The 14,343-nt window shown below is 34.5% G+C and overlaps 2 protein-coding genes across 14 annotated transcripts; one reads left to right on the top strand and one right to left on the bottom strand.

Annotated features, from left to right (window-relative positions):
* The first annotated feature begins 50 nt into the window (after positions 1–50).
* On the top strand, positions 51–13,708 carry LOC130724538 (disease resistance protein SUMM2-like). 8 transcript variants are annotated; one of them, XM_057575787.1, is made up of 10 exons: positions 51–858; positions 964–1,070; positions 4,716–4,837; positions 5,464–5,534; positions 5,973–6,017; positions 6,392–6,444; positions 6,943–9,585; positions 11,356–12,430; positions 12,542–13,093; positions 13,396–13,708. In XM_057575787.1, exons 7-9 carry the CDS (start codon positions 7,015–7,017, stop codon positions 13,081–13,083), a joined length of 4,188 nt encoding a protein of 1,395 aa, XP_057431770.1. In that variant the 5' UTR covers positions 51–858; positions 964–1,070; positions 4,716–4,837; positions 5,464–5,534; positions 5,973–6,017; positions 6,392–6,444; positions 6,943–7,014; the 3' UTR covers positions 13,084–13,093; positions 13,396–13,708. The 8 variants fall into 8 exon arrangements, with proteins under 8 accessions (XP_057431770.1, XP_057431769.1, XP_057431771.1 ...); XM_057575786.1 differs by lacking the exon at positions 4,716–4,837; XM_057575788.1 differs by lacking the exons at positions 51–858; positions 964–1,070; positions 4,716–4,837; positions 5,464–5,534 and having other exon boundaries at positions 5,632–6,017; positions 12,542–12,855; positions 12,947–13,093.
* LOC130724541 (metacaspase-1-like) lies at positions 2,542–4,697 on the bottom strand. 6 transcript variants are annotated; one of them, XM_057575793.1, is made up of 5 exons: positions 4,031–4,697; positions 3,429–3,762; positions 3,105–3,225; positions 2,859–2,987; positions 2,542–2,777 (listed from the first exon to the last, which is right to left on the bottom strand). In XM_057575793.1, exons 1-5 carry the CDS (start codon positions 4,461–4,463, stop codon positions 2,718–2,720), a joined length of 1,077 nt encoding a protein of 358 aa, XP_057431776.1. In that variant the 5' UTR covers positions 4,464–4,697; the 3' UTR covers positions 2,542–2,717. The 6 variants fall into 6 exon arrangements, with proteins under 6 accessions (XP_057431776.1, XP_057431777.1, XP_057431780.1 ...); XM_057575794.1 differs by having other exon boundaries at positions 2,869–2,987; XM_057575797.1 differs by having other exon boundaries at positions 2,859–2,940; positions 4,031–4,696.
* Positions 13,709–14,343: the final 635 nt, after the last annotated feature.

The following is a 14,343-nucleotide window of genomic DNA, read 5'->3' as shown; positions in this document are numbered from 1 at the left end:
TAAAATTGGCTGTTTGATTTACAGGTTGGCTACCCAAGACAATAGAATGTAATCATTGGCGAATCTTGCAACTGTGTCCAAGTAAAACATTTATATATTTCTCTCTACTTTATCACTCATTGAATTAAGCCTCAAGAATCAGATACTCCAAGTGATGAGAAAAGTCAGTGTAGCTTTTCACTTACTTTTCCTTTTTTTTTGTTTTTTTTCTTCTGTTCCAGACCATGCTTCCCACCCATCCCATTCAACAATATTTGGATTTCCATTGAACTCAATGATCCATATTTGAGCCAACATGTCGAAATTTGACTTTTTCATTGGTGTTGAAAGGTGTCTTTTCCCATTTGTTTCAATGCAAATGGTAAACCAAAGACGCACTAAGTTGAACCATATCTTGTGTTTGCAGCCCAACCCAAAATTCCTTACATCCGTCATATCCAGATATATCGGAATCCTTTATCATCTAGCTATCGGGAAGGAAATTATGAATATTATAGTCGGAGATAATTCATAGCTTTAAAGAGAATAGTGAAGGAAGCAACTGAATGTTTTTGTAGCAAGGCTATATTTTTGTTTGTTGAAATTGAATGTAGTGGGAACTTTGATTTGATTCTTTCCTAAGTATATGGTGGATATGAAAATGAGAGGAATTTAGTTTGAAAAAAATTATGTACTCAGTAGTCGTAGTCATGTTCTTTATTTCTTCCTGTTCAACCTCACACACCTTTGGAGGTTTTTGCCTCTGATATCTTCTTCCAGAATTAAAATTATATGCTTTTTAGGAGGTTTTGTCTAACCGTTTTCCTTCAGCAAATCAAATATCAAGAAAATAACAGGAGAACAACTCTTCTGCAAAAGGTATTTCAAAACCTTTAAATTCACATTTTACTCTTCCTTTTTCGGTAACAACTCAAATTTGGTTGACACATACATTACTCTGCATCTTGATTGTGGCCTCTATAGATTGAGAAAAAAAGATTGAGAGATTGAAGAGAAGAGGCGCATGAAGATGAATGTGAACAGAGGAGGTGCACAAATTATGTATATGAAGGAGAACCTACAATGTCCCGGTCAGTTTTAAATTGCAACTTAATATAATAGTGTTGTAGTGTTGTCTTCGGTATAAAATTGTTTCAATAATCTGTGACTAAAATTGTGTCTAAGAAGCAATTTGTTCATAGAAAGTAAACCAAACGTTGGCCACTATTTTTTATGGCTTACTTAAATAGCAGCACCAATTCTAAAACAAAATTTTACATGGATTGATTGGAAAACTGAAAAGTTGTAAAAGCAATGATTTATAACTTCTCTCCACTGATATGTGGATGACATCCTATAACTAAGCTAAGTAGAATATTTGAAATGATGTACAAGTCATAAAGTGAGAAAAGTAGAAGATAAACATAAGAATAGGATACATAAAAAAAACATTTATTCCCTATAGTCTAGAAGAAAGTTATGTATGTAAACCATTAATTAAGTAGAAGCATTCTTTGAAGGAGAACCAGAGGGTATGCCAAGCCAAGGCTGCTATGAGGAAGGAATAATTGAGGGAAAGAAAAGGATGAATCTGGTGGTTGTGAAGGTGGGTTAAACCTTGTAATGGTTGAGAATATGAAAACATCTTGGAGATTTGACTGGACCGGTGAAAAACTGATTATAGACCTATTCTGTTTTTCATACATAATGAGAAGAAAAGTGGACAGAGGAAAGGTCCCCTACAGAATGTGCATAAATATACTTTAACATGTTAAGTATCAATCCTTTTGTGATATCTATCTAGGTGTGCTTCCTTTTTGTAGAGTCCTTTTTTTATTTCCACCCAATCTGGAATTGATTCTAACTTTCTAAGATGCTTTCTATAAACGTTGGAATTGTAAACAATTAGTGAGCTGTTAAAAGAAAAATTAGATATAAGAACATGCAATGGAAAAGGTTCTTTTGGTGACATTCTTTACCTAATTAATTAGAGGATCTTATTAGCTCAGCTGGGAAAAATCAGAATGCAAAACACAGGATAAAACTGAAGTCTAAATAAACCTAACCAGGTTAATAAAAAATAACGTGTTTTAATAATACATTAATTTTAGCATTAATCATTTATCAGTGTTACATGTTTTGCATTCTTGCCTGGTGGGACAGGAAAAACTGGTGATGGTTCATAATATATAAAAAATAATTGGATCTAACACTACCTTACATGTTTTTCAAGTTGAATGAGTATCATAATATATATTTTTTTTGAAATAGAGTATCATAATATATAAAAATAGATACATGTATGATTTGTATTTGATTTTAATCTTCTCTTTTCCAATGAACTTATTTAAATTAGTATTAATAATTTTAAAAAGCCATAATTATTTTTACACCCGCGCGCGTTGTGCGAGTCATTATCAAGTTAACAATTAGTTTTACCCATGTAAGAATTAGTTAAGAAGTAAATTAAAGAGTAAGTAATCGACCCATTAATTACTAACATTCTAACAATATATTGGCACTCTAAGTGATGAAAGTATGAGAAGTTAAAAAGACAAAGAATGAGATAAAAAATCTTCAATTTCCTGTCAAAAAACAATGCTCCAATTTTTACTCATGTCTTTAAACGATAGATAAGGAAAAGTTCTATGTCTGCTCCACATCCTGAGCTTATATACAGAGAATTAAGCCCTCCCAACTCGCATCCATTTTCCTTTTCCAAGTGCTACTAGCAGTTGTCACATTAGAATCAACTTGGAATTCATATTAAACTTTTCTGAAGACGACAGTTGTGGCTCCTGCAAACAAAAATCCATTCTGAATCAGCTTCATATTAGTATAGATACATTAATAAGAGTATAGGGTAACTAATGTGATACATGAGCATACTGCTGCAAAGTGTCCCTTACAGACTTTCCTGCTTTAGTTGAATAGATTGTAGAGCGCATGGCATCTAGCAAGCTGCCATATGTCAATTTAGGTGCATGTTGCATGACTTGGATGAAACTCTGAGTCAATGCTTAATCAAACCATAAAACCTTGGTTTTGAGAAACAGTTCTTGTATCTAACTAGTTTACATAAACTATGAGAATGTAGAAATGCTATGTGATGCATTACTACTAACCGACTTATCTGCTGAAATTCCATTGTCACCACAGGCTGAAATACACACCGCTAGCCCTCCTTTTGAGCCTTTGATGCCACCTCTGTGGTGTCTATGATCTTTCCATCCAGAAGAACCAATCCTGCTTGCATCCAACAAAACTAGATTCATTTCACGGTAGCCTACCAAGTGCATGTTCGGTTTCACAATTGGCACAGAATTCACACACGTCTGCTCAGAAGCTAAGAATTGCAGCTTCTAGCCATAAGTGATTCTAGAGCATTTCACCGTGGAACCAAACATGCTATAAAGAGGCATTTGAATGATTAAACATTTATAACTAACCAGTTCATCTTGGTGTACACAAATGGCAAGTCAAGAATTGTCCCACTAAAGGATGCATCAACAAGAGCATGAAGTTTGGCACCATGAGGCAGATGCCTAACAATTGCAGCGTTGATTTCATCATCGCGAATCTTCCCCTCATCTTCATAATCGACAGGGCAGATTGCTTCATCACACCCATCAAGTTCATCCCTATTATGGTCTTTCACCCTTGCTCCGTGTCCAGAGAAGTAAAACACCAAGGAGTCCCCTGGTTGGCAATCCTCAACCAACCACTTCATTGCCACTCGCATGTTGTGTTTTGTTGGGATTGCATTTTTCTCCGCTGAATCATCTACAGGTAGTTTACGACTATGAGTGTATCTATTACTAGAATGGAAGAATTGAGATGAATCATGGCTACCTGTTTTAAACCTTATTTTATTTCCCAGTTAAACCACAATCACTATCCTATATAGAGTATTAACATCTAAACAATAACAACATTAGCAAAGAGATGAATTTTGGAATATCTAAGATATCTGTGATATATCTATCTAAAATGTGTTGGATTGGGATTGAATAATGACAATAATCATTCATAATAGTTGAAGAGCAAGTACCTGTGAACATCCAAATGGAATTACTAGGGAAACTCAACTTGTTAATCAAAAAGTCTTTCATGCACTGAGCATTATTCACAGAACCTTTAAGCCTCGGCGCTGCCGTGTTACCATAATGGATTCCGAATAACACAGCCCTCTTGTGACCATATGCAGAAGGAGGCTTCAGTGGAGATGGTGGCCCCATTGGAGATTGGAATTGGGCAAGACTCCCATTCCCATACCCAGGATGATGCACGTTTACGTTTTGGATGTTAAGATAAAATGACCCATTCCCATTCCCTGAAACGCTCCCAGGATTGTTGATCAAAGCTTTAATGTTCTCTATGGAAGACATAATAGACTTCAATTCCACATGTTTTATGTTAGAAATAGCATCACCATCACCATCCTGATTGGGCTGAGGGATGATATTCATCCTAGTGTTTCTCATGCCAATTGCTAGCAGTGGCAGGACGGAGCAACTGAGTGTATCTTTGTTTTTCCGATGCAAACTTGATTTCACTTATGTACTGACTGATAATCAAGACATTTGACACATTGTATTTAACTTAGGACAGTATTGTGTTTAGCTGAAATTCAGACACACATTAAATACTTACCTAATAGTAATACCTATGGTAAATGCACATCTAAGCTGAGCTGAACCTAAATCATGCTTAAATTGGCTATTTGATATATACAGGTTGGCTATTCAAGGCTTAATCATTAGCGAATCTTACAACTGCGTCCAAGATAGGAGTTAGATATTAAATTAAGCAGCAAGAACCAGATGCTCCAAGTGTTCTATTTCTTTGGATGAGAAAAGTCAGTGTAGCTTTTCACTTAGTTTTTTTCCTTTAAAATTCTGTTCCAGACCATGCTTCCTACCCATCCAGTTCCATCACTGGATGTTTGTATTTCTGTTGAACTCAATGCCTATCCGCAATTGAGTTAACGTGACAAAATCTTACTTCTCATGTTGTGTTGTGTGTTTTCCAGCTCGTGTGCTGTTTGCGTTGATTTAATTGGATAACCAAACTGAGTTTAACCATATGCTGTGTTTGAATATATCAGAATCTTTTATATTATCTGGCTACTGGGAAGAAAATAATGATTCAAAACTTTCAAGAGAAAAATAATTTTCTCTTACGTTACAAAGAAGGAAGAACCGAAAATTGTTTTTTGTTTGTTGAAATTAAATGTAGTGGCAACTTTGATTTGATTCTTTCCTAAGTGTATGGTGGATATGAAATGAGAGGAATCTGGTTTGGAAAAAAATTCTGTAACCTGTAGTTGTAGTACGTCATGTTCTTTATTTCTTCTTTTCCAACCTCCAACACCTTTGATCACGGGTGGTAGGAACTTTTAGCCTCTGATATGCTTAAATCTTCTTTCAAAGTTAAGATTCTATGCTTTTTTATGAGGTTTTATCTAACCGTTTCCTTCAGCAGATCAAATATCAAGAAAATACAAGGAGAAGCATACATTAGTATAGTAGCAGGTAGTTTCAACTTTCACCCAGGTATTAGTATATCAAACCTTTTGTCATTAAAAGTGTAAAATATTTTTATATTTTTTTCAATATAATTAATGATAGCAATCTCTTTAATTAAGCACTTCAGAATTCAACATAATAAATTTGTGGAAATTGTAATCTGACATAAGTTTTAAGCAAGGAATAAATTTAAATGTCGAAAAAAAGCAAAGAATGATAAGTTGGAGAAGGTATTTAGGAAAGGTAACAGGAATCTCACTTTTCTTTCCTTGTGGAAAACTGGAAATAGCCAATAATCTAAAAAGTAGTTTTCAAAGATAGGAAAAGAATAACACTCATTCGAAGTTTATAAACAGAGATTTTAAAGCACACAATTTTCTTCTACACCTGGAGCTAAAAGATTGAGTCCTTGGGTTGCTTGTATATCTTGATTTGACGGCTAGTTAAATCGTTTTCCTTCAGCAGTTTAAAGGAAAGGAGAAACATGCATCGACAAAATATTTCTACCTGGTAATGTATATCAAACATTTTTCTTCATTAAAAATGTAAAAAACAAAAAGTATTTTTCTGCAGAATGATACTAATTAAATTTAAGCATGTCATCTCATACTCATAGTTAAACTATTTCATCACTTAATCTCACATGTTTACTATTTCTCTGTTTGCTAATAGACACCCTCCCTCGTAATTACCTATTTGCATTATTTGTGTGACGTGAGGATTAAATTCCCTGCATAACTATAGATAACCATGTGAAGAGAAGAGTATGCATATTTTCCTGCAAAAAATGTATTTAATTAATTTTTTCTTACCAATATACATATTCTAAAATTATAGAAAATTTACATTGAATTTTGTTCTGTTCGTGATATGTTGTGTTGCAGAATTTCGCACCATCTGTTGTAGCTCTAAATATTTGCCATTATCTAAGAAAAAGGTGAGTTATCAATTTAATCTTTTTTCTGTCCATGTTTTTGAAGCTACTCACAGCCACAATTGATTTTGTCTTCGGATACATAGTGAAAAATCATGGTGAAGTCAAAATCAGTATGGACAATCACTAAAGCTAAGAGAAATTGTTCTGTCCACTGTGATTTTAATTTCGGTTTATCATAGATTTTCATAGTGTGTCCAAGCATGCACTTTAAACTTCAGAATCTATTATAGAAAGAATTCCAAACCCCTACTTCATCATCCCATAATGAGAATTGATTTTAATATCATCCCTTTAGATATTCATGTTATCCCCTCTACACTTTTAAAGTGAGGAATATGTTAATTCATGTACTGCACTTATATGTGCGGTGTGTAATTGTTTCCCGCACACATAAATGTGGTAAAATTAGGTGACGATAAAACAAAAAGGGGTGAAATTAAAATCAATTCCCTCAAATAATTTTATCTTAGGCTAAAGTTGTATAAACCAACTTCACAGGAAACCAAAACAATATATAGCTTTTTAACAAAGGGTAAAGGAAGAACAATTTGTGGACTGCTCAATCAAAACATGAAAGTAACAGTAGCTGCACGTCGACTAGGCAACATGGTTTCCAACAAAAGGATATTGGAGAGTCTCAGGAGTGACGTTCAAGATCTGTGGGACAAATCCCAATGGGTGCGTGAAAACCTTACTTGGGATTTTGATGCAGACTTGCAAATTCAAAGGCTCTGGATGCTCGAAGTTGATGAGATTCTAGGAGAGGCGACTGCTTTGTTGTCAACCTACTATGAAGCCAAAGGTTCTTGCATACATTTGTGGCGGTGGTACCGGCTTAATAATCTAGTCCTAAATATGAAACAAAGAATTTCACAATTGTACCAAGCTGGAGCAAAATTTTATAACCCAATATCCCGAACAGAACTCATAGATGAAATTATGGCTGCCCTAAAAAACCCTAGTATTCAAACAGTTGGAGTATGTGGGTTGGGTGGTGGAGGCACAACCACATTAGCCAAACAAGTTGGAGAGCAAGTGAAAAAACAAGGCTGGTTTTATGCAGTGCTCATCATCACTATAGTTGAGGAGCCAAATGTGGAACAAATTCAAAAAGATATTGGAAGTGTATTGGGTCTGCAGTTTCATGATGAAACTCGTGTGGAAAGAAGAAACCAATTGCGGCAGAGAATAAAGAATGTGAAAAAGATTCTTGTCTTAGTTGATGATATTTGGGGAGAAATGAGTGCTCAAAAATTCAATTTAGAGGAATTTGGAGTCCCTTTAGGAGATGAACATAAAGGGTGTAAATTATTGTTAACATCAGGGAATTTGGATTTTATAAAAAATATGAGGGGTGATCCTAAGGTGTTTCAACTAGAAGTGCTGCTAGAAGATGAGGCTTTGAGTTTATTTGATAGGATACTTGGAAGTGTTGCTGAAGACTCCAACACAAGATCCTTAAAAATGGAAATAGTGGAAAGTTGTGCAGGTTCAGCTCTTTCAACTTCTGTTATTGCCAAGTCATTAAGAAATAAGGGTCTAGGTGCTTGGCAAGATGCCTTGAAGCAGCTCAAGCAACATGTTCCACCAATTATAATATGCTTAAATAGTTTACAAAGTGAAGAGCACAAATATTTGTTCTTACTTCTTACAATTCAAGGAAGAAGGGCTATTCATAAATCTAGGGTATTATTTGACATGTGGACAGGTTTATTTGAAAATCTTGGAACGTTAGAGGATGCAAGAAATAAACTTGATTCATTGATCAGTGATCTTATGGCCTGTGGTCTTGTGGTTGAAGATAGAAAAGAATGGATTAAAATAGTTGACATGATATGGGAAGCTGCTTACTCAGTGGCTCGAAGGGTTTTACAAGCTGTAGTGATTTCTAGAAGCTGGCCACCTTTAGAGCGGATGAGAATTTTCCGCTTTTGCAATGTGACTATTTCAAGTGGTTACCCGATTCCCGAAAGGTTGCCATGTCCAGCGTTGGAAAAGATTTCGCTACATACACAAAGTCCCTTAATGCAGGTTCCAGATTCCTTTTTTGAAGAGACTAAGCTTCTCAAAGTGATGGAATTTGTTGGTTTTGATTGTTCAAAGTTACCAAGGAGTATTGGTTTGTTAAAGGACATTCAAGTATTATCCATGTCTAATTGTAAATTGGGAGATATAACTATAGTTCAGGAGCTTACAAGCTTGCAAATGCTTAGCCTCCTAGGAAGTCGTTTCGAACAATTGCCTAAACAATTTGGACAGCTCCAAAAGTTGCGGCTCTTGGATTTGAGAGATACATATCTCCAAGTGATTCCACCAAATGCTCTAGGAAACTTGACAAGCTTAGAAGAATTATATTTGAGAAACTCGTTTTCTAACTGGGAGGTTGAAAGATCCAAAAATGGAAATTGTTGTGCAAGCTTGAAAGAACTAACAAACTTGCATCGCTTGACGCATATAGAAGATTTGTATGTTCCTGATCATGAGGCATGGCCAATGGACCTTTACTTTGAAAAATTAAAATCATACACAATTTTTATTGGCGATGGATGGGGGCATTCCCATGATGGTGATCATGGGTTAAAGACCCTAAAACTCAAGTTGAACAAAATGTTCCAATCCGAGGAAGGGATCAAGAAGATGTTGAAAGTTGTTGATGTTTTGTACTTAGATGAATTAAATGGTGTTCAAAATGTTCTCAGTGATTTGGGTTGTGATGGGTTTCCCTATTTGCATTCTCTAGTTGTACAACACAATGCTGAAATCAAATGCATAGCCATGAGCTCAAGTCACCCTCTTGATGATGTTTTCCCCAACTTGGAGTCATTGTCTCTTTACAAGCTAAGCAATTTGGAACATATATGCCATGGCCTTCTAACTGAGAAATCTTTCTTCAACTTAAGAATCATCAAAGTACACAAGTGCGATGAAATGTCTTATCTCTTCTCAAAGTCAATGATCAAATGTTTTCCTCATCTTGTTGATATTGAAATTTCAGAGTGCAAATGCATAAAGGCTGTGCTTGCTGAATATGTGTCTACCACAAAATTTCCTAAACTACGCTATCTAACCTTACAAGGACTCCCAGAATTGATGACATTCTCCTATAATTTTCTTTATTCTAAGATACTTTTTGATGGCCAGGTATGCACTATGTTTCATATCATATTAATGTATTAAAGCATTAGATATGACTAATATATATTTTTAGTGTTTTTCTCGCCCGATCATGATTACATTTCAGAAGATAATCTTGGATCTTAAAAATGTCGAAGTTAAAATAAAAGTTGAAGGAAAGAAAAATAAAGATGAAAACAAGGATGAAATTTATAGAAAATGTTATAGCAAATGATTAAGGCTTGATTCAATATTTGATCATCCAATTATACCCTTTGCACAAAAGGTCTCCCTAGCAAAAAATAATTGCACTTTTGGTCCTCAATTTTACATCTGTTAGAGCTTTTAGTTTTTCGTCCAATTCTATAGGAACTTAATAGTTTCTCGAAAAAACATTGAGAAAAAAAACTACTCTGAAAAATCCAGAAAAAAAACATATTCATCTCCCAAACATCTTCATCTTCTTCATCTTCATCTTCATCTCCATCTCCATCATAAAAAAAAAAAAAACCCACAGACTCAGATCTCATCTTCTTCATACAATCCCTCAACCTAGAAAATTCCAACTATAAGGATTTGCCGCAACCACCGTCTCTGTTCCTCAAACCCATTGCCTCCCGACACCAACAACACCTTCACACCCACGTTCACTCCCTCCCTTTCACCATCTTTGTCTTCATCTTCATCTTCTTCTTAATTCATAAGCAGGTTAAGAAACTAAACCAAACCCCAAACCCAGCCTGAGAAAGAGAGATTGGTGAGAAACAAAAGGACGCGATCGAGAAAGTGAGAAAGCAAATAGCCTGCTAGCCATGAAGGAAGACAAAAAGAGGTATACGTGAAGGACTAAAAGTGTTGGGGGATCAAAAGCTAATGACTAATACTTTTTAGAAAGCTATATATAGTTTCAAATGTCGATTATGTTTATAATTTTAAACCATAATAGTGTTATTATGTTCATAATAACTAAAAGATTTTGTAAACTGAATCTCTATTTATTGAATTGAATTATAAAAGATGATATAAGTTAATTGACTCTTATATACTACTACATTAGCAACAAACTATAGCTGAATATATAGAAGGTAACAAACTAACAAGCTTATATAGCAGATAGATAACTAATCATAAGATCATCTCCATCCCTAGCATTAACTTTTGGTTCTTAGCACTATTCACGTGAGTCAGAAGTGTCACATAGTCTTAGCACTATTCACGTGATTCAGAAGTGTCACATAGGCTCTAAGCAACTTATAAGAAACTGATGCAGATTTCGCTCAACCATGAGTTCTTAAATTTGAGTTTTTAACATTATTCCATTGGTCCCACAACATCATATTATGTCTATTTTTTTATTTCCACAAAGTAATAAAACAAAACTCGTAAAGCAATAAAGCAATATGGATGAGAGAAAAAAAAAACATTTTTTATATTAAGAACTTATAAAGCAAAGTTGCTTATATAAGAACTGAAGTTAAGAACCCCACATCATTTCTCTTCAATGCATAAGAACTTGGTTCTTAGTTCTTAGCTAAGGACTCACCTCTAAGAACCAGGATGGGTTGCTCTAACTGATTAACCGACTTCTAACCAATATAACTTATATCTTATCTTTTAATAATAACAATAATATATAACTTATTTTTTCGTTACATAAATAAGGGAACCGGAAGATATAATGACACTACTATAGTATTGTGTAACGCAATAAGTTATAGTTAGTTCAGTTTAACATTTTATTTAGTTTTATACTCATCTCCTTGACAGTTGTTGAGAATTCCAATTTGTTCCTTGCAGTTGTCATTAGACAAATTGAAGGTGCTTCGTGCAATAAATTTGGATATTGAGCAACTATTGCATTACAATTGTTCCCCCAAATTACTATGTGAACTGGAGGAACTGACTTTGAGTGACAATAATAAACTATTGATTGCCATATCTGATAGCAGCCTGATAATGAGATACAACAACCTGAAAATTTTAACTGTGGATAGATGTAAATCATTAACAACTATTTTTTACCTTCAAGATGATAAACCAGATCAAGCTATTGAAGCAATGTTTCATCAACTAATGGCAGTAGAACTAAGGAACCTATGCAGTCTGAGACAGATATGGTACATGGATCTTAAAGTTCCATTCTTCCAAAGTTTAAAATCACTTCACATTGTCCATTGCGGTAACCTCAAGAGTGTATTCTCACTTCCTGCTGTTAAAAATCTGACACAACTCAAATTACTCAAGCTATATAATTGTGAGAAATTGATTGAGGTAATAGAAGGCGACGAAGTTGGAAATTTACCAATCACTTTCCCCGAAGTAGAATGTCTTATACTCAAAGATCTTCCAAACATGGTCCATTTTTATGGACAGAGTAAAAGAACTTTTAATTGCCCTAAACTACAGACGATCAGGGTGAAGAATATTCGAAGTATGGTTACATTTTGTGACGGTCATCTTAACACGCCTATGCTGAGAACAGTTTCGGTATCCTTTGTGAAGAGATGCTGGCATGGAGACTTGAACAATACCATACGTCACTTAAATGGATATGCAGCTTTCAATAATATAACTTTCTTTGAAGATTCCCCTGATGGCTTTAGCTTTAAGGACTTACATAATGCTTCATATGAAGTTCTTGGAAAAGGGAGTCTTGGAACAACATACAAGGCTACTTTGGATGATGGAACAAAAGTGGTAGTGAAAAAGTTGATAGATCCAAGCAAGGAGAAATGGCAGAAATTGGCGAGTTTAAGGAGTATGGGGCGGCACCCTAATGTCATGCCTCTTCAAGCATATTATAATTCTATAGATGAGATGCTTCTAGTTTACCCCTACATGCCAAGAGGCAGCTTATTTTCCTATTTACATGGTACGTTCTTAGCTGACTAACTCATTGCTCCATATTGCATATAAATTAATTCATCAATGCCAATTTTAGTAATGTTTTATCTTCGCCTAATTCTTCTATTCCAAACTGTAGGCAATAAGGCTGAGAAAAAAACTCGATTATTAGATTGGAATTCAAAAGTGAACATTGCACTTGGAGTTGCCAAGGGAATTGCTTTCATTCATTCTAAGGGGGGTCCAAATTTTACACATGGAAACTTAAAGTCAACCAATGTTTTCTTCACACAAAATCTTGATGATGCCTGCATCTCTGATGTTAGATTGACTTCTCAAATGAATGATTCATCATCTTCTTTTATGTCTAAAACTCTAGAAGTTACTAATTCCAGGCAGATCACTCAGGGCTCTGATGTTTATAGCTTCAGTGCGATTCTTGTTCAAATACTGGTTAGAGTTTTTCCGTATAGTTTGGCTTATGAAAGTTTTTTAAGGTTTACGTCACGGGGGCTACTTGTGTTATTTGATGTAGAGCTAGCAGACATTAATGAAGTTCAATTGGATCTTATGCGTCGGATTGTGCGTAAATGTACAGATGGGTCAAGCCCTAGAATGGAAGAAGTTGTTAGAATGATTGAGGCAGTTAAGAATGGAAGAAGTTCAATTGAATTCAATTGAATTCCTCATGGTAAGCAAAAACCATGATTATATATAGTTATTTAACTATCAAAACATAGAATTGACTTATATTTAGTTTTTGAATATTGCCATTTTGCATGAAGGACTAAAATTGAAAATAATATTAGGTTAATAGATTTAGAACCGGCGTGAATTAAGATAATTTTCAATATGTTACATTTACAAAGTGAGATAGTGTGTGAAATATAATATTAAGATGCTATTTTCAAAAAAATTCAGCATATAAGCTTCAAAAATATAAATATAAATTCATGAATTGATAGGTAAACTTGGAATAATATTCATTTTCAGCGATGACACATGTCAAGTTGAAAAGAATAAGACGTAGCGTGGTTAGAGACCATCAGAATCTCATGCTGAAGTGAGGGTACCTTAGCTCTTTGCAAATTCAATGGAGGTCAAGGAGTTTGATGTCATCATTGGATTTACCCCCTATGTTTGCATCTTTCCCAAACTATGCTTCTTCCTAAATATAGTTAATTCAATTTATAGTTGAATTGGGTTGCAAATGTTGGATCATTTATCAATATTGGGTTATATATGTAAATAATTGTAAATTATGGATTGCCAATTTGTGATACTCATGTGATATTATAAGGTAAGATTTCAGTTAATTTAGATCATAATGTTATGATTTATGTCTTTAATGTGTAGACACATAAATATATTTCTGTTTTAGTTCTGGGCTGGGTTAAGATAGAAATAAATATATAGATTATTATGAGTTATGGTTAAATTAGTCCCTTAGTTTGTTAGCGAATTTGATTTTAATCCCTTCGAGGAAAAATGTCGTTTAGTGGCGGTCATCTTTACAATTACTAGCAGTTTATGACCGCGACTAAACGTCATTTTTCTTCAGAGAGACTAAAATTAAATTCGCCTATAAATTCAGAGACTAATTTAACCATAAACCCGATAATTATCTATTCATAGGGGCATGGTCCCTAGATTGCAAGTGTCAAGTTTTACCTTTTTTCTAACATCCCATTATCCGAAATGCTAGAGAGAAACTTTAAAGACTTCTCTAACGGAGCCGCTTTCTTGATTTGGAAGATTGGACCCTTCATCTTCACTCATTTTGCCGTTTACTATGGATTTGGGTACGCGTTTGCTCTATGATTATTTGTTATCATTCATTTCATATGATAGATATAGATCACATGAAGTATTAAATCATTGAGAATTTTTTTATTTTATGTAAAATTACTATTTCTCCGTCCTCGAGAGTTGGCTCAAGTG

The sequence above is a fragment of the Lotus japonicus genome, chromosome 6 (genome assembly GCF_012489685.1).
Source record: "Lotus japonicus ecotype B-129 chromosome 6, LjGifu_v1.2".
NCBI classification, from domain to species: domain Eukaryota; kingdom Viridiplantae; phylum Streptophyta; class Magnoliopsida; order Fabales; family Fabaceae; genus Lotus; species Lotus japonicus.
Note: the sequence above shows the minus strand (reverse complement) of the source record. Positions and strands in the feature narration are given on the sequence as shown.

Excerpts from the sequence above, each read along its gene's own strand:
- LOC130724538 (XM_057575786.1), top strand. The coding sequence starts at position 7,015 with ATGAAAGTAACAGTAGCTGCACGTCGACTAGGCAACATGGTTTCCAAC. Across the intron at positions 9,586-11,355 it reads AGATACTTTTTGATGGCCAG|TTGTCATTAGACAAATTGAA; the intron begins GTATGCACTATG and ends TGTTCCTTGCAG. Across the intron at positions 12,431-12,541 it reads CTTATTTTCCTATTTACATG|GCAATAAGGCTGAGAAAAAA; the intron begins GTACGTTCTTAG and ends TCCAAACTGTAG.
- LOC130724541 (XM_057575793.1), bottom strand. The coding sequence starts at position 4,463 with ATGAGAAACACTAGGATGAATATCATCCCTCAGCCCAATCAGGATGGT. Across the intron at positions 3,763-4,030 it reads TTCCATTTGGATGTTCACAG|ATGATTCAGCGGAGAAAAAT; the intron begins GTACTTGCTCTT and ends AACTACCTGTAG. Across the intron at positions 2,988-3,104 it reads GAATTTCAGCAGATAAGTCG|AGTTTCATCCAAGTCATGCA; the intron begins GTTAGTAGTAAT and ends GCATTGACTCAG.